This window comes from Carcharodon carcharias, chromosome 2 (genome assembly GCF_017639515.1).
Source record: "Carcharodon carcharias isolate sCarCar2 chromosome 2, sCarCar2.pri, whole genome shotgun sequence".
NCBI lineage: Eukaryota > Metazoa > Chordata > Chondrichthyes > Lamniformes > Lamnidae > Carcharodon > Carcharodon carcharias.
This window is the reverse complement of record NC_054468.1, coordinates 233,789,500-233,810,144: the sequence shown is the minus strand read 5'-3', so window position 1 is coordinate 233,810,144 and position 20,645 is coordinate 233,789,500. Positions and strand designations below refer to the sequence as shown.

The window sequence follows — 20,645 nt, the reverse complement described above, 5'->3', positions numbered from 1 at the left end:
TCCCCCTCACACCCTCCTCCCTCACACCCACCCCCTCACACCCTCCCCCTCACACCCACCCCCTCAAACCCTCCATCCTCACACCCTCCCCCTCACACCCTCCCCCCTCATACCCTCCCCCTCACACCCTCCTCCCTCACACCCTCCCCCTCACACCCTCCTCCCTCACACCCTCCCCTCACACCCTCCACCCTCACACCCTCCCCCTCACACCCTCCCCCTCACACCCTCCTCGCTCACACCCTCCACCTCACACCCTCCTCCCTCACACCATCCCCCTCACACCCTCCACCCTCACACCCTCCCCCTCACACCCTCCACCCTCACACACACCCTCACACCCTCCTCCCTCAAACCCTCCCCCCTCAAACCCTCCCCCTCACACCCTCCCCCTCACACCCTCCACCCTCACACACACACCCTCACACCCTCCTCCCTCAAACCCTCCCCCCTCAAACCCTCCCCCTCACACCCTCCCCCTCACACCCACCCCTCACACCCTCCTCCCTCACACCCTCCACCCTCACACCCTCCCACACACCCTCCTGCCTCACGCCCTCCCCCTCACACCCTCTCCCTCACACCCTGCCCCGCACACCCACCCCCTCACACCCTCCCCCGCACACCCTCCCGCCTCACACCCTCCCCCTCATATCCTCCCCCTCACACCCTCCCCCTCACACCCTCCCCCGCACACCCTCCCGCCTCACACCCTCCCCCTCACACCCTCCACCCTCACACCCTCACCACACCCTCCCTCACACCCTCCCCCTCATACCCTCCCCCTCCCCCTCACACCGTCCACCCTCACACCCTCACCACACCCTCCCGCCTCACACCCTCCCCCTCATACCCTCCCCCTCACACCCTCCCCCGCACACCCTCCCGCCTCACACCCTCCACCCTCACCACACCCTCCCTCACACCCTCCCGCCTCACACCCTCCCCCTCACACCCTCCACCCTCACACCCTCACCACACCCTCCCTCACACCCTCCCCCCATACCCTCCCCATCACACCCTCCCCCTCACACCCTCCTCCCGCACACCCTCCACCCTCACACCCTCCCCCTCACACCCTCCACCCTCACACCCTCACACCCTCCCCCTCACACCCTCCCCCTCACACCCTCCCCCTCCCCCTCACACCCTCCACCCTCACACCCTCCCCCTCACACCCTCCCCAGTCACAGCCTCCCCCTCACACCCTTCCCCCTCACACACCCCCCTCACACCCTCCCCCTCACACCCTCCCCCTCACACCCTCCCCAGTCACACCCTCCCCCCCACACCCTCCCCCTCACACCCTCCCCAGTCACACCCTCCCCCTCACAACCTACCCCCTCACACCCTCCCCAGTCACAGCCTTCCCCTCACACCCTCCCCCTCACACCCTCCCCCTCACACCCTCCTCCCCTCACACCCTCCCCCTCACACCCTCCACCCTCACACCCTCCACCCTCACACCCTCCACCCTCACACTCCCTCCCCATCACACCCTCCCCTTCCTGCTCTCCCCCCAACATGACAGTCCCATCAGACTCACCCCATAATCTCACCCAATATCCAGTCCAATCACATGAGTTTATCTTGTCACCCCCATCTCTTCCCACCCTCAGTAGACACACCCACACCTGCACCCGCACGCCCCACACCCAAAACCAAGTTGTGTAAACTTCTCAAATCATCTGATCAATGCCACCTTGTCACAGTCTGCTCCTTAAACCCAACCCCAGAAAGATCTCTCATCACATCCTGAGGTTTATTGAGAGATAATTCAGGGCTGCTTCTTCCAAACTGGGATCTAGCTACCAACTTGTAAATTCCAGTGAAGGAAACAACAAATATATGTTTAGAGAGGAATATCTGGAGTATCTGAGGGATCTGCCATTGTCTTTCCTGGCCTGTTGAACTGTCCTTGGCTGATTTCCAGTCCAATCACATGAGTTTATCTGCGACCCTCCACTTTGACCTGGATTAGGATGATTGCTCTGTCAATTGCTTACTCATTATCCTAATTATCATCAAGAGGAATGTCTTTAACATATCCTTCACAAAAAGTGCTCAGTGATCTCCCTGGGCTGGGAGCAATCTCCTCTCATTTGGCTGATAGTTCCACCATTTGCCAGGTTCTCTGTACCTTTTGCTGTGAGCGTTGATTCCCATTGCTGCTTGTTTCCCACTCTTCACCAACCATGGTAAGAATCTTCAGTCTAAAGTACGGCTTGTGTCAGAGAGAGGAGGGGAGAGAGATTGAACATGTTGCTGAGAGTATCTCTGAGTGTTTGAATCACAGAAAGAATGGAATCTAATTGTGAGGTTCAGGTTATTTATATTATTCATTACGTGGAGAAACCAGAGCAGCTGGGGTCATTCCCTTTAGGAGAGAGGAGGTGAAGGCGGCATTTAATTGAGGTGTTTAACATCATGAAGGGTTTTGACAGAGTGAATTAGAATATAAGGAATAGAAGCTGGAGAAGGCCATTCAGCCCTTTGAATCTGCTCCACCATTCAGGAAGATCATCATTGATCTTTTACCTCAACTCTACTTCCCTGCCCTATCTCCACATCACTTGATTCCCTTAGTGTTCAAAACTCTATCAATTTCTGTCTTGAATACACCAAACAACAAGGCATCCACAGCTCTCTGGTGTAGAGAATTCCAAGGAATCCCAACCCTCTGTGTGAAGAAATTTGTCCCCATCCCAGTCTTAAATCGATGATATATTAAATCTGAGACTATGGTCCTTAGTTCTAGACTCTCTCCAAGCAGGAAAATAGTCTCTCACCTTCTACCCAGTCAAACTCTCTCAGAATTTTCTACATTTCAATGAAATCACCTCTCAATCTTTTAAACACCAGTAAATGATGTCCATTCGATTCAATTGAGTGAAAGTTCAGCAGACACAAGGGGAAACCACTTGGACACGCTTACCCTTTGCAATTGAATGAAATGAATTTGTAAGGGGCAAGTGTTTCCATTGGGATCTAGCACTGGTCACCAGGAGATTTCTCTGTCAGGTTGCCAGTGCACTGGCTGCTGTACATTTCACTCAGTCCTTTCCCCTGCTCGGACACATGTTCTGAGTGCAGCCGAATCTAGATTGTTAGCAGAATTTACCGACCTCAGGGTGCCCTTGAAATTTGCAAAATGTCCACAGGCTCCTTTCTGTTGTGTGTCACTGTATTCGCTTTGTACGCAATTCTCACTGAAACCTGAAATTCATGCAACTATGCGAAAATTGGTGTGAATTTGGTCCCACTGTCACAATCTCTAAGACCGTGGAAAGATGCGGTCTGTTTGAAAGGATTCGCTGTCGAAACAGATTAACCATTCAGTCTGGACTGTGACTGAGATGAAAGGCATTAGATTCATAACAGGTCAATTTGTCACTCGTTGTTCACAGGTTTAGCCGAAATGTTGAATGAGAAGATAGAATTTCCTGAAATCGCAAGTTAAGGAACAACAGACACAGAATTATTGGAAAGATTGAATGAATAATCATTTATAAAATGACTTTCACAATCACCAGTTACTTTGCTATATATTCACTTTTACCTTGAAAATTCAGCCCAGCCTATTTGTACACAGGAAGATCCCATAACAGCTCAATATTCTGTTTAGCTGTAATAAAAACAGAAAATGTTGGAAAAACTCAGCAGCTCTGGCGCCATCGGCGGAGACAGAAACAGAGTTAACGTTTCGAGTCCGTATGACCCTTATTCAGCCAGGTCTGCTGGGTTTTTCCAGCATTTCCTGTTGTTATTTCAGATTTCCAATATCTTCAGTATTTTGCTTTTACCAAATGTTTTGCCGTACCTGTCCTGGGAGTGTTTGATGGGGATGGTGTAGAGGGAGCTTTACTCTGTATCTAACCCTGTGCTATACCTGTCCTGGGAGTGTTTGATGGGGACGGTGTAGAGGGAGCTTTACTCTGTATCTAACCCTGTGCTATACCTGTCCTGGGAGTGTTTGATGGGGACAGTGTAGAGGGAGATTTACTCTGTACCTAACCCCGTGCTGTACCTGTCCTGGGAGTGTTTGATGGGGACAGTGTAGAGGGAGATTTACTCTGTATCTAACCCCGTGCTGTACCTGTCCTGGGAGTGTTTGATGGGGACAGTGTAGAGGGAGCTTTACTCTGTATCTAACCCCGTGCTGTACCTGTCCTGGGAGTGTTTGATGGGGACAGTGTAGAGGGAGCTTTACTCTGTGTCTAACCCCGTGCTGTACCTGTCCTGGGAGTGTTTGATGGGGACAGTGTAGAGGGAGCTTTACTCTGTGTCTAACCCCGTGCTGTACCTGTCCTGGGAGTGTTTGATGGGGACAGTGTAGAGGGAGCTTTACTCTGTATCTAACCCCGTGCTTTTTCTGTCCTGGAAGTGTTTGATGGGGACAGTGTAGAGGGAGATTTACTCTGTATCTAACCCCGTGCTGTACCTGTCCTGGGAGTGTTTGATGGGGACAGTGTAGAGGGAGATTTACTCTGTATCTCACCCCGTGCTGTACCTGTCCTGGGAGTGTTTGATGGGGACAGTGTAGAGGGAGCTTTACTCTGTATCTAACCCCGTGCTGTACCTGTCCTGGGAGTGTTTGATGGGATCTTTGCAACTTTCCCCAGAAATGAAATCCCTGAGTTTGAAAAGCACAGTCTTAAAAACTATGTTCATGGTTGTGTGTTTCAAAGCGTTTTCTCTCTCTCATGTCCTTTGCACAATAAGGGACCAATGGTTTCCACTGAACTCGTTTATTTAATTAAATTTGGTTTGCTGTTTATCTCATTTCCGGCAACTTGTGAACATTGTCCAGATTGAAAAAAAGGGCTAGGACAATGAAATTTGAAAAGACAGTCGTCATGACAGTGAAATTAGCAGCTGCCTCAGCAGCCTGACTCTGAAAGGAAACTCTCCATCATTTAATTACATGACTGAGGATTGATTTATTCACTGAGTCTGATTTCTGGAGTAAATTAGAAGCTCCCAGTCTGCAGATAGAATCTTCCTTGTCAGTTCCCATTGAGACTGGGGATTATTTCCATCTTCAAACTGATTCCCGTGAGGGATGGAGTGTCTGAGGATCATGCTGCCTCACCTGATTTCATTCTGTGATGAATTGCGATGATGATTTGCGTCTCTAACAGGCTGTGGTTCGATCTCAACTAGACCCTGAGTTTTCCCATGTGTTAGCTGTGGTTCAGTGGTTTACCCCTGGTAATGGGGTCCATCCTCGCTCCAGAGTTTCGATCCAGGGGTGCTGCAGTGTTGGAGATGCCACCTTTCATATGAGACATTAAACAGGGGTCTCAAATCCCTTCTTAGGCTCTCTGTTGAAGAAGAGCAAAGGGAGTTCCCCCCAGTGTCCACCCAATACTTATCCCACAACCACCATCAGTGAAACAGTATAGCTGGTCATTATCACATTGTTTCTCATGGGATCTTGCTGTGCCACATTCTCCACATTACAACAGTGACCACACTTCAATGGTCATGAAGCATTTTGGGATGTCCCGAGGTCATGAAAAGCTGGATCAATGTGGGAATGCTTTAATTTAAAGGTCAGGTGGGAAAGTCTGTACAATGCCGCTATGAACACACCAATCCCCTCGAGGATCAGGAGGAGCTGATCAGCGTCAGAGTGTGAAGCAGGGTGACGTTGTTAACAGTCCATCCTCCCACTATGGCCCTGACTGTACCACCAGCAGGGCAGTGTGTACCACCACTCCCAGAAGTGGACACTCACATGATGTTCATACTAATGTAGTTTTCACTGAGCCAGTGAATTGTGTGTCTATCACCTTCCCCACCTCACTAGCTAACCCCCTCACACTCTGTTTGTCATTTACTCAGATCCAAGGCACCATTGGCTACAAGTTCCAAAACTGGGCAACCACCTACAGCTGTGAACCAGAGCTTTACTTCGAACCCACCTCGGTGGAGGAGATCCGGCAGGTAAGGATCAGGATCAGCTCATTCAACCCCCGCACTCCTACCCCCACCCCCATCACACACACACACACACACACACACACACACACACACACACACACACACACACACACACACTGAATGGATAGGTCAGGGGAGGGGTCAGACAGAAAATTAATTCCATAGTCAGCAAGGGTGAGATGCGAAGACGTAGAGTGGTCACTATTGCTTTATCGGAGGAACAGTGGGTCACCAAAGATAAGATCCTGAATTTATATACTGCCTTTCACATCCCTCAGGATGGTTTAATGCACTTCACAGTTATTAACTCAAAACACAGGATACACACACCAGGGAACAGCGGGATACGGGATACACACACTGGGGAACAGAGGGATACAGGATACACTCACTGGTGAGCCGAGGGATACAGGATACACTCACTGGTGAGCCGAGGGATACAGGATACACACACTTGGGAACAGAGGGATACAGGATACACACACTGGGGAACAGAGGGATACAGGATACACACACTCACTGGGGAACAGAGGGATACAGGATACACACACTGGGGAACAGAGGGATACAGGATACACACACTCACCGGGGAACAGAGGGATACAGGATACACACACTTGGGAACAGAGGGATACAGGATACACACACTCACTGGGGAACAGAGGGATACAGGATACACACACTTGGGAACAGAGGGATACAGGATACACACACTCACTGGGGAACAGAGAGATACAGGACACACACACACTCACTGGGGAACAGAGGGATACAGGATACACACACTCACTGGGGAACAGAGGGATACAGGATACACACACTCACTGGGGAACAGAGGGATACAGGATACACACACTCACTGGGGAACAGAGGGATACAGGATACACACACTCACTGGGGAACAGAGGGATACAGGATACACACACTCACTGGGGAACAGAGGGATACAGGATACACACACTCACTGGGGAACAGAGGGATACAGGATACACACACTCACTGGGGAACAGAGGGATACAGGATACACACACTCACTGGGGAACAGAGGGATACAGGATACACACACTCACTGGGGAACAGAGGGATACAGGATACACACACTCACTGGGGAACAGAGGGATACAGGATACACACACTCACTGGGGAACAGAGGGATACAGGATACACACACTCACTGGGGAACAGAGGGATACAGGATACACACACTCACTGGGGAACAGAGGGATACAGGATACACACACTCACTGGGGAACAGAGGGATACAGGATACACACACTCACTGGGGAACAGAGGGATACAGGATACACACACTCACTGGGGAACAGAGGGATACAGGATACACAATCACTGGGGAACAGAGGGATACAGGATACACACACTCACTGGGGAACAGAGGGATACAGGATACACTCACTGGTGAGCCGAGGGATACAGGATACACTCACTGGTGAGCCGAGGGATACAGGATACACACACTTGGGAACAGAGGGATACAGGATACACACACTTGGGAACAGAGGGATACAGGATACACACACTTGGGAACAGAGGGATACAGGATACACACACTTGGGAACAGAGGGATACAGGATACACACACACTCACTGGGGAACAGAGGGATACAGGACACACACACTCACTGGGGAACAGAGGGATACAGGATACACACACTCACTGGGGAACAGAGGGATACAGGATACACAAACTCACTGGGGAACAGAGGGATACAGGATACACACACTCACTGGGGAACAGAGGGATACAGGATACACACACTCACTGGGGAACAGAGGGATACAGGATACACACACTCACTGGGGAACAGAGGGATACAGGATACACACACTCACTGGGGAACAGAGGGATACAGGATACACACACTCACTGGGGAACAGAGGGATACAGGATACACACACTCACTGGGGAACAGAGGGATACAGGATACACACACTCACTGGGGAACAGAGGGATACAGGATACACACACTCACTGGGGAACAGAGGGATACAGGATACACACACTCACTGGGGAACAGAGGGATACAGGATACACACACTCACTGGGGAACAGAGGGATACAGGATACACACACTCACTGGGGAACAGAGGGATACAGGATACACACACTCACTGGGGAACAGAGGGATACAGGATACACACACTCACTGGGGAACAGAGGGATACAGGATACACACACTCACTGGGGAACAGAGGGATACAGGATACACACACTCACTGGGGAACAGAGGGATACAGGATACACAATCACTGGGGAACAGAGGGATACAGGATACACACACTCACTGGGGAACAGAGGGATACAGGATACACTCACTGGTGAGCCGAGGGATACAGGATACACTCACTGGTGAGCCGAGGGATACAGGATACACACACTTGGGAACAGAGGGATACAGGATACACACACTTGGGAACAGAGGGATACAGGATACACACACTTGGGAACAGAGGGATACAGGATACACACACTTGGGAACAGAGGGATACAGGATACACACACTTGGGAACAGAGGGATACAGGATACACACACTTGGGAACAGAGGGATACAGGATACACACACACTCACTGGGGAACAGAGGGATACAGGACACACACACTCACTGGGGAACAGAGGGATACAGGATACACACACTCACTGGGGAACAGAGGGATACAGGATACACAAACTCACTGGGGAACAGAGGGATACAGGATACACACACTCACTGGGGAACAGAGGGATACAGGATACACACACTCACTGGGGAACAGAGGGATACAGGATACACACACTCACTGGGGAACAGAGGGATACAGGATACACTCACTGGTGAGCCGAGGGATACAGGATACACTCACTGGTGAGCCGAGGGATACAGGATACACACACTCGGGAACAGAGGGATACAGGATACACACACTTGGGAACAGAGGGATACAGGATACACACACTTGGGAACAGAGGGATACAGGATACACACACTTGGGAACAGAGGGATACAGGATACACACACTTGGGAACAGAGGGATACAGGATACACACACTTGGGAACAGAGGGATACAGGATACACACACTTGGGAACAGAGGGATACAGGATACACACACACTCACTGGGGAACAGAGGGATACAGGACACACACGCTCACTGGGGAACAGAGGGATACAGGATACACACACTCACCGGGGAACAGAGGGATACAGGATACACACACTCACTGGGGAACAGAGGGATACAGGATACACACACTCACTGGGGAACAGAGGGATACAGGATACACACACTCACTGGGGAACAGAGGGATACAGGATACACACACTCACTGGGGAACAGAGGGATACAGGATACACACACTCACTGGGGAACAGAAGGATACAGGATACACACACTCACTGGGGAACAGAGGGATACAGGATATACACACTGGGGATCAGGGGGATGCAGGATACACTGTTACAACCAGTCCCCAGATGAAGTCCCCCAATTTGTTAACTTCCCAAACGGGACCCCAATTTTGTTCTGCTCCCAGATGAGAAGGAATAAATTGGCTCCCCTTCTTTATTCAACCCCCTCGGTTGGTCACAACGAGTTTAATTTAAAAAGGATTCCTTCCCTCGTGAATTCATTTTTCCAGTCCAAATATATTTATGTTTTAGAAGGAGCCAAATTTAACCCAATTTTCTTGAGTCAAAGAAAGAGTAAGTTTATTTGTCACTAAAAACCCAAGAAAAAATAATAAAAACAAAACACATACACACACAAACACACACACTCACACTCACACAAGTCAGAAATGAGAAGTTGAGTCCAAATAAAACTTAAAGAAATATGCAGATCAGTCTTTGGCTTGTCTGTGAGGAGTAGACTGTGAAGCGTTTTGGCTAAGTTGGGTGATTCCAGTAGAGCTGGCTTTGGCAGTTGAGCAGTTGGTTTGGTGACACTTGGTTCTGCAGGTTAGCTGAAGGGGTTGTCCTATTTCCACTTTTTTAATGAAGACAGAGAGAGAGCCTTTTGCCTGCAAGCTGCTGATTTTTCTCTGCAGTCATACACGTTATATTTTTATCCATTCATGGTATGTGGGCATCTCTGGCTGGGCCAGCATTTATTGCCCATCCCTAATTGCCCTTGTTCAGAGGGCAATTAAGAGTCAACCACATAGCTGTGGGTCTAGAGCCACGTGTAGGCCAGACCAGGTAAGGACAGCAGATTTCCTTCCCTAAAGCGGATTAGAGGATGGGTTTTTATGACAATCGTTTTGTGGCTGTCACATCAGACTTTTAATTCCAGGTTTTTATTTAATTCAAATTCCACCATCTGCCTTGGTGGGGTTCAAACCTGGGTCCCTGTAGCATTACCCCAAGTCTCTGGAATACTAGTCCAGTGACAATACCACTATGCCAGCGCCTCCCCCAGGAGATCAGATAGGCAGCTAGCTTTTTAACCCATTTCCTGTGTATTCCTGGAAGGGAAAAACAAACATGTCTTTCACCCAGAGTCCATTTTCTTTCAACTAAGATGATTTCCACATTCTGAGATATAACTCAACAGGGGATTGTATTGGATGTCAGCCATGATGTGGCAATCAGTCTCCATGGATCCACAACCAGAGGAGGTTAAAGTTCAGTCTTTTGCACTCATCTCTCCCTTTCATGTGTCTCTGTCTGAAGTAGGCCTTGACATCTTTTAGGTGTAACATTCCATGTTCTCTTGGGACTGGTCAGTCCAGTATAATCCGCATAGGAATTTTCCATTAAGTGGTTACTTTACATTCCCAGCCATCTTTTGCTCAGTGCTTTTGCCTGGATGTCTTTTTCCAAAGTTCCTTCAAAAGTTCATTCATTCTCATTTCATTACGAATGAAACAAAAATGATAAAACAACAAACACACTTACATACACATGCACTGTCCTGGCTGTGGTCAATATTATCTCTTCAGTTCTAACCGGGTTTCTGTAAGTTCTGGACAGGGGGTTGGTTACATTCATTGACGGATTGTCCCTAGTCAGTAACCCTATTCCTGCTGTGACACTGGGTTAAGTATCGTCAATGGGGTTTGAGTGTTTTACCTGACTGTTTGCTCCCAGGTTGCTAACTATAGCCAAGCTGCCCTGGGAGCTTTTTAATTGTCCTCGGGCCACTTCACAGGCTCTCCTGAGTCACTCTAGGAACACAGTTATGTAGTTTAACATGGAGGCTTCCTCCTTCTTTCCTAAAAGCCTCTCCTTGTTTAGTTTCAGCAGACCGTGTACTTGGTGCCCACAAACTAATTCAGAGTAAAACTGGTGGATTCATTGGGTGAGTGTCTGGTACTAGCCTCATACTGTCTTTCACAAAGGATGTCACTATGCAAATTTGTTTGGTTGCCGTGCTGAGCTGTTCTTGTCAGGTTTTACCGCTTTGCCTAGCTCTGTAACCCATGGATTTACTGGCTCAAACCCAGACACTGTTGCAGGTCTAATTTCAGGAGGTTAGGAGGGAGGGGTGGGGGCGGGGGGCTTGTGCTGTGACTTCCATCCCCTGTAGGGATTTGGGTCCCAGTACTTCATTTTTAATGAGCTCTTCATCAACATCATCCTGGTCGAGGTCTAAAGCTTGCTTGGTTTCACCTAGTTTACCAGGGCTTCCCTGCTATCCTGTTTGTGACTTTCACACAATTTGCTTACTTTAGGGTCGACTCTCCCTTCCTTTTTAGTTTCAGGAGGAAGTCTGTCCCTAACATGTCCCCTGTGCTTGGAGACACTACTGCCCTCAGGTGGAGGTTCAGCTCCTGCTGCAATGCCCTGCAGCTCATCGACTAGGTGAGGCCTCCCCCTCACCATCTGCATGTCTCCTGGGACCCTCCCTGTTCTCACTCTAACGGTGGAAAAACAGTGTGTGCTAGCCAGACCCCCAGCTCACCCAGCATGGGGACGGACTGCCTTCTTTTCAAGTTTGCTGGCTGGGTCTGGGAGCTTTTGCTGCCCCTATTTATCTCCAGGAAGGAGGATTTTGCTAGCTTCTCGTTGGCTACATCTCCTCCGACCTTCACCACTCCCATCCCAGCCTTTTCTCTGGCTCCTTGGCTGAGTACCACCCACCCTTTCTGGATTCCTGGGAGCTAAAACACTTGCTCTGCCTTTTGGGTGATGGCTCCTTCGCTGGGTAATGACTCTCCCAGTGAAGTTACTGTAGGGGTGGGCCGCTCGCTATCCGGTCCCATGTCCTCTGGGACTCCCTGGCTCACGTGGGGCTGGCTAGCTTCTACTGCACTGCCATGTGGCTCTTTGACTGTGTGAGGCAGCTCCCTCACTATCAGTTTCTCTGTTTGGGAACTCCCTTCCTCCCCATCCAAATCTGCCATGAAGCTATCGATCAAACAGGACACTGGTTCGTTAGCACCCTCCGTTATTTTGGGAATTTGAGTTCCACTAACCTGCTTCACGTCTCCTGGAACATTACCGCCCCCCTCCCCCCCGCCCCCCAAGTGGCTCTTCAATTGGGTGAGGCATTTCCCTCACTATCTGCCTTTCTGTTTGGGAACTCCCCTCAATCCTGTTTAAATCTGCATTGAAGCTGTTTGCCAAACAGATCATTGGTCTATTCCTATCCTCCTTTTCAACCTTTATAGGTCCCTCTTTTATTACCGCTGTTCTGGCTTTGGTCCTCTTAACGTGCTCAGGTTCTACCTTGTTTTTCTGTTCTTCTGGCCTGTCTTTGGCCCTTTAAACTTTTAATGGCTCTGCAGCCAGGCACAGCACCTCTCTCACTGCCTCCTTACTTGCCAGGCACAGCACCTCTACAGCCAGGCACAGCCTGGCTCTACAGCCAGGCACAGCACCTCTCTCACTGCCTCCTTACTTGTCTTGGAACTCCCCTGGTGTCTGTTTAATTCTGCAAAATTGTACTGACTAACTCAATTTCCAGGTCACCCCCTCTGCCTGGTTTAAATTCTACTGGTCTCTTCTAGATCCTCATTAACTTTACAGACCTAACCCTGGCCTTCTCAAATTCAAGAAGCTGTTTCTTAACTACACCAGCCCTCATTGGTTCTATTGCCTCCTTTTGGGTTGCTGAACACTCTCCAGTTCTCTGCCTCTCTGCAGACCTTGGCTGTGTGTTCCCTGCCTCTTTGATGGCAAGTAACCCTTGCCTAGCTACTCCAACCCTTACAGGCTCTATTGCCCCCTTTAAGGTCTCTGAACCATTCTGGGTTCTCAGTGTTCAGACAGATCCTGGCTGGTTTCCTCCAGCCCTTTCAGCTTCTTCTGAATCAAGTGATTTTTCCTGACTGATCAGGAGTGTTATTTTACTGGAAGCCTTGGAGGCTCCCATCTCTCTCCCAGTTCCTGCCGTTTTGTTCTGAAAGCTTCATCCCTTTCCCTTTCCTGTCTCGCTTTCTGTTCTCTTTGGAAAGCTTCCTCTTCTTCCCTTCTCTCTCTTTCCCTTTTCCCTTGCCTGAAATTCTAATTCCAGCTGCTCCAATTTTGTTCTCTCCACCACCCACTCTATTCCTTTCATCGCCCTCAATCTCCGCCTGTAGGTCATTGGTCACCCTTCTCGGACGAAATTCTAATCCTAGGTGCCTCACCAGCTCTTTCAACTGCTCAAGGAACAGGACTGTTAAATTTCCATAAGTGACATCCCTTCCGTCTGTAAAAACACTGGCATCAAACGTGGACATTGTTACACTTTATTCGGGCAGACTCAAGGAAAATATTTTGTGGTTTTTCAAAATTGATTTCAAAGGAACAATTTACTTTTCCCACTCTAATTCTTTTGATTCATCTGTGGGATCTATTTCAGCATCGAGCCCCCAATTAATTGTGATAGGTCTCGGGATGAGGTCCCCCAATTTGTTAACTTCTGGAATGGGACCCCAATTGTGTTATGCTCCAGGGTGAAGAGGAATGAGTTGCCCCCACTTCTTTATTCCACCCCTGCTTGGGTGGTTACAACAAAGTTCATTTGAAAAGGATCCCTTCCCTCATATATACCTTTCCCCAGCCCAAATATGTTTATGTTTTAGAAGGTTTTTAACAGGGTTTTCTCCAGTCAAAGAAAGAGTAAGTTTATTAGTTATTAAAAACACAAAGAAAGAATAAAAATGCAACATGCAATCACACAGGTGAGAAATGAGAAGTTGAGTCCAAATAAGAGTCAAAAAAATATACAAATCAGTCTTTGGCTTGTCCGTGAGGAGTACATGGAGAAACATTGCGGCCGTTCAGTTAGGTGATTAGAGCTGACTTTGGCAGTTGAGACATTTGGTCCTACAGGTTAGCTGAAGAAGCTTTCACATTCACTTTTTTGACTGTGGCTTTGCTGACTTGCCCCCAGAAACAGAGGGAGAGATTGTAAGACTTTGCCTACAAGGTGCAAAGGTGCCCAGCTGATCATCTTCTGCTGTCCTAACACACTAGCACCCACACTAGCACACTAGCGCACACTAGCGCGCACACTAACACACTAGCGCGCACACTAACACACTAGCGCGCACACTAACACACTAGCGCGCACACTAACACACTAGCGCACACACTAACACACTAGCGCACACACTAACACACTAGCTAACACTCTAGCACACTCTAGCATACTCTAGCATCCACACTAACACACTCTAGCATCCACACTAACACACTAGCACTCTAGCACACTAACATACTAGCACATTAGCACGCACTCTAGCACTCTAGCACACACATTAGCACATTAGCATGCACACTAGCACACACACTAACACATGAGCACACACACTAACACACTAGCACTCTAGCGCACACACTAACACACTAGCACATTAGCTCTCTAGCACACACTCTAGCATGCACTAGCACATGCACTAGCACACGCACTAGCACACGCACTAGCACACGCACTAGCACACGCACTAGCACACGCACTAGCACACGCACTAGCACACGCACTAGCACACAAGCACACACACTAACATACTAACACACTAGCATACACACTAGCACTCTAGCACACACTAGCACTCTAGCGCACACTCACTAGCACGCACACTAACACTCTAGCACGCACACTAACACTCTAGCACGCACACTAACACTCTAGCACGCACACTAACACTCTAGCACGCACACTAACACTCTAGCACGCACACTAGCACACTAGCACACTAGCACTCTAGCACACTCACAAGCACACACACTAACATACTAACACTAGCACACTAGCATACACACTAGCACTCTAGCACACTAATGCACTAGCACACACACTAACACACTAACACACTAACACACTAACACACTAACACACTAGCACACTAGCACACTAGCACACTAGCACACTAGCACACTAACACACTAACACACTAGCACTCTAGCGCTAACACTAACACACTAGCACTCTAGCGCTAACACTAACACACTAGCACTCTAGCGCACACACTAACACATTAGCACTCTAGCACGCACACTAACACTCTAGCACGCACACTAGCATGCACACTGACACACCAGCACACTAGCACACTCACCAGCACACTAGCACACTCACCAGCACACTAGCACACTCACCAGCACACTAGCACACTCACCAGCACACTAGCACACTAACACTCTGGCACGCACACTAGCATGCACACTGACACACTAGCACACTAACACACTGACTAGCACACTAACACACTGACTAGCACACTAACACACTGACTAGCACACTCACTAGCACACTAGCACACTCACTAGCACACTAGCACACTCACTAGCACACTAGCACACTAACACAAGGACACTAGCATACACACTATAACTCTAGCACACTAGCACGCACACTGACACACTGACACACTGACACACTGACACACTGACACACTGACACACTGACACACTGACACACTAGCACCCTAGCACACTCACTAGCACACTCACTAGCACACTAGCACACTCACTAGCACACTAGCACACTCACTAGCACACTAGCACACTCACTAACTCACTAGCACACTCACTAACTCACTAGCACACTCACTAGCACACTAGCACACTCTCTAGCACACTAACACACTCACTAACTCACTAGCACACTCACTAGCACACTCACTAGCACACTAGCACACTCTCTAGCACACTAGCACACTCTCTAGCACACTAGCACACTCTCTAGCACACTAACACACTCACTAACTCAATAGCACACTCACTAGCACACTCACTAGCATACTAGCACACTCACTAGCATACTAGCACACTCACTAGCACACTAGCACACACTAGCACACTCACTACCACACTAGCACACTAACACAAGCACACTAGCATACACACTATAACTCTAGCACACTAGCACGCACACTGACACACTAGCACACTAGCACACTAGCACACTAGCACACTAGCACACTCACTAACTCACTAGCACACTCACTAACTCACTAGCACACTCACTAACTCACTAGCACACTAGCACACTCACTAAAACTCTAGCACACTAACACACTAGCGCTCTAGCGCACACACTAGCATACACACTAACACACTAACACACTAGCATACACACTAACACACTAGCACTCTAGCGCACACACTAACACACTAACACACTAGCACTCTAGCGCACACACTAACACATTAGCACACTAGCACACTCACTAGCACACTAACACACTCACTAGCACACTAGCACACTAACACTCTAGCACGCACACTAACACTCTAGCACGCACTCTAGCACGCACTCTAGCACGCACACTAGCACGCACACTAGCACGCACACTAGCACGCACACTAGCACGCACACTAGCACGCACACTAGCACGCACACTAGCACGCACACTGACACACTAGCACACTAGCACACTAACACACTCACTAGCATACTAGCACACTCACTAGCATACTAGCACTCTAGCACGTACACTAGCACTCTAGCACGTACACTAGCACTCTAGCACGCACACTAGCACTCTAGCACGCACACTAGCACTCTAGCACGCACACTAGCACTCTAGCACGCACACTAGCACTCTAGCACGCACACTAGCACTCTAGCACGCACACTAACACACACACTAACACACTGACTAGCACACTAACACACTGACTAGCACACTGACTAGCACACTAGCACACTGACTAGCACACTAGCACACTGACTAGCACACTAGCACACTGACTAGCACACTAGCACAATAGCACAATAGCACACTAGCACACTAGCACACTAGCACACTAGCACACTAGCACACTAGCACACTAACACACTAACACACTAACACAAGCACACTAGCATACACACTATAACTCTAGCACACTAGCACGCACACTGACACACTAGCACACTGACACACTAGCACACTGACACACTAGCACACTGACACACTAGCACACTGACACACTAGCACACTGACACACTAGCACTCTAGCACTCTAGCACTCTAGCACTCTAGCACTCTAGCACTCTAGCACACTCACTAACTCACTAGCACACTCACTAGCACACTAGCACACTCACTAGCACACTAGCACACTCACTATAACTCTAGCACACTAACACACTAGCACTCTAGCGCACACACTAGCACATTAACACACTAGCATACACACTAACACATTAACACACTAGCACTCTAGCGCGCACACTAGCACTCTAGCATGTACTCTAGCATGCACACTAGCACTCTAGCACGCACTCTAGCACATTAACACACTAACACACAAGCACACACACTAACACACAAGCACACACACTAACACACGAGCACACACACTAACACACGAGCACACACACTAACACACGAGCACTCTAGCGCACACACTAACACACTAGCATATTATCACTCTAGCACACACACTAGCACGCACACTAACACTGTAGCACGCACACTAACACTGTAGCACGCACACTAACACTGTAGCACGCACACTAACACTGTAGCACACACACTAACACACGAGCACACACACTAACACACGAGCACACACACTAACACGAGCACACACACTAACACGAGCACACGCACTAACACACGAGCACTCTAACATGCACACTAACACTGTAGCACGCACACTAACACTGTAGCACGCACACTAACACTGTAGCACGCACACTAACACTGTAGCACTCACTCTAACACTCACACTGACACATTCGCACACTCGCACACACTAGCACGCACACTCGCACACACTAGCACGCACACTCGCACACACTAGCACGCACACTCGCACACACTAGCACGCACACTCGCACACACTAGCACGCACACTCGCACACACTAGCACGCACACTCGCACACACTAGCACGCACACTCGCACACACTAGCACGCACACTCGCACGCACACTAGCACTCTAGCACGCACTAGCACACTCACTAGCACACTAGCACGCACTAGCACACTCACTAGCACACTAGCACACATGCATACACGCACACACTAGCACACTAGCACACATGCATACACGCACACACTAGCACACTAGCACACATGCATACACGCACACACTAGCACACTAGCACACATGCATACACGCACACACTAGCACACATGCATACACGCACACACTAGCACACTAGCACACACAGTAACATACTAACACTAGCACTCTAGCGCACACAGTAACATACTAACACTAGCACTCTAGCGCACACACTAGCACACTCACTAGCACACTAGCACACTAACACAAGCACACTAGCATACACACTATAACTCTAGCACACTAGCACGCACACTGACACACTAGCACTCTAGCACTCTAGCACACTAGCACTCTAGCACACTAGCACACTAGCACACTCACTAACTCACTAGCACACTCACTAACTCACTAGCACACTCACTAACTCACTAGCACACTAGCACACTCACTAAAACTCTAGCACACTAACACACTAGCACTCTAGCGCACACACTAGCATACACACTAACACACTAACACACTAGCATACACACTAACACACTAACACACTAGCACTCTAGCGCACACACTAGCACACTAACACACTCACTAGCACACTAACACACTCACTAGCATACTAGCACACTAACACTCTAGCACGCACACTAACACTCTAGCACGCACTCTAGCACGCACTCTAGCACGCACTCTAGCATGCACACTAGCATGCACACTAGCATGCACACTAGCATGCACACTAGCACGCACACTAGCACGCACACTAGCACGCACACTAGCACGCACACTAGCACGCACACTGACACACTAGCTCACCAGCACACTAGCACACTCACCAGCACACTAGCACACTCACTAGCATACTAGCACACTCACTAGCATACTAGCACTCTAGCATGCACACTAGCACTCTAGCATGCACACTAGCACTCTAGCACGCACACTAGCACTCTAGCACGCACACTAGCACTCTAGCACGCACACTAGCACTCTAGCACGCACACTAGCACTCTAGCACGCACACTAGCACGCACACTAACACACTGACTAGCACACTAACACACTGACTAGCACACTGACTAGCACACTAACACACTGACTAGCACACTGACTAGCACACTAGCACACTGACTAGCACACTAGCACACTGACTAGCACACTAGCACACTAACACACTAACACAAGCACACTAGCACACTGACACACTAGCACACTGACACACTAGCACACTGACACACTAGCACACTGACACACTGACACACTGACACACTGACACACTGACACTCTAGCACTCTAGCACTCTAGCACTCTAGCACTCTAGCACTCTAGCACTCTAGCACTCTAGCACTCTAGCACACTCACTAACTCACTAGCACACTCACTAGCACACTCACTATAACTCTAGCACACTAACACACTAGCACTCTAGCGCACACACTAGCACATTAACACACTAGCATACACACTAACACATTAACACACTAGCACTCTAGCGCGCACACTAGCACTCTAGCATGTACTCTAGCATGCACACTAGCACTCTAGCACGCACTCTAGCACATTAACACACTAACACACAAGCACACACACTAACACACGAGCACACACACTAACACACGAGCACTCTAGCGCACACACTAACACACTAGCATATTATCACTCTAGCACACACACTAGCACGCACACTAACACTGTAGCACGCACACTAACACTGTAGCACGCACACTAACACTGTAGCACGCACACTAACACACGAGCACACACACTAACACACGAGCACACACACTAACACACGAGCACACGCACTAACACACGAGCACACGCACTAACACACGAGCACACGCACTAACACACGAGCACACGCACTAACACACGAGCACACGCACTAACACACGAGCACACGCACTAACACACGAGCACTCTAACATGCACACTAACACTGTAGCATGCACACTAACACTGTAGCATGCACACTAACACTGTAGCATGCACACTAACACTGTAGCACGCACACTAGCACACGAGCACAAACACTAACACACGAGCACAAACACTAACACACTAACACTGTAGCACGCACACTAACACTGTAGCACGCACACTAACACTGTAGCACGCACACTAACACTGTAGCACGCACTCTAACACTCACACTCGCACACTCGCACACACTAGCACGCACACTCGCACACTCGCACACACTAGCACGCACACTCGCACACACTAGCACGCACACGCACGCACACTCGCACACACTAGCACGCACACTCGCACACACTAGCACGCACACTCGCACACACTAGCACGCACACTCGCACACACTAGCACG

The 20,645-nt window shown here is 49.2% G+C and overlaps 1 protein-coding gene across 1 annotated transcript in view; it reads left to right on the top strand.

Moving 5' to 3' along the window:
• The first annotated feature begins 3,418 nt into the window (after positions 1-3,418).
• The window catches only part of LOC121288962 (L-gulonolactone oxidase), a 155,338-nt gene continuing 138,111 nt past the window's right edge, over positions 3,419-20,645 (top strand). Inside the window, exons 1-2 of the mRNA XM_041207829.1 lie at positions 3,419-3,451; positions 5,848-5,949. Of these exons, the coding sequence (XP_041063763.1) occupies positions 3,419-3,451; positions 5,848-5,949 (135 nt within the window). The remainder of the gene's footprint in view (positions 3,452-5,847; positions 5,950-20,645) is intronic.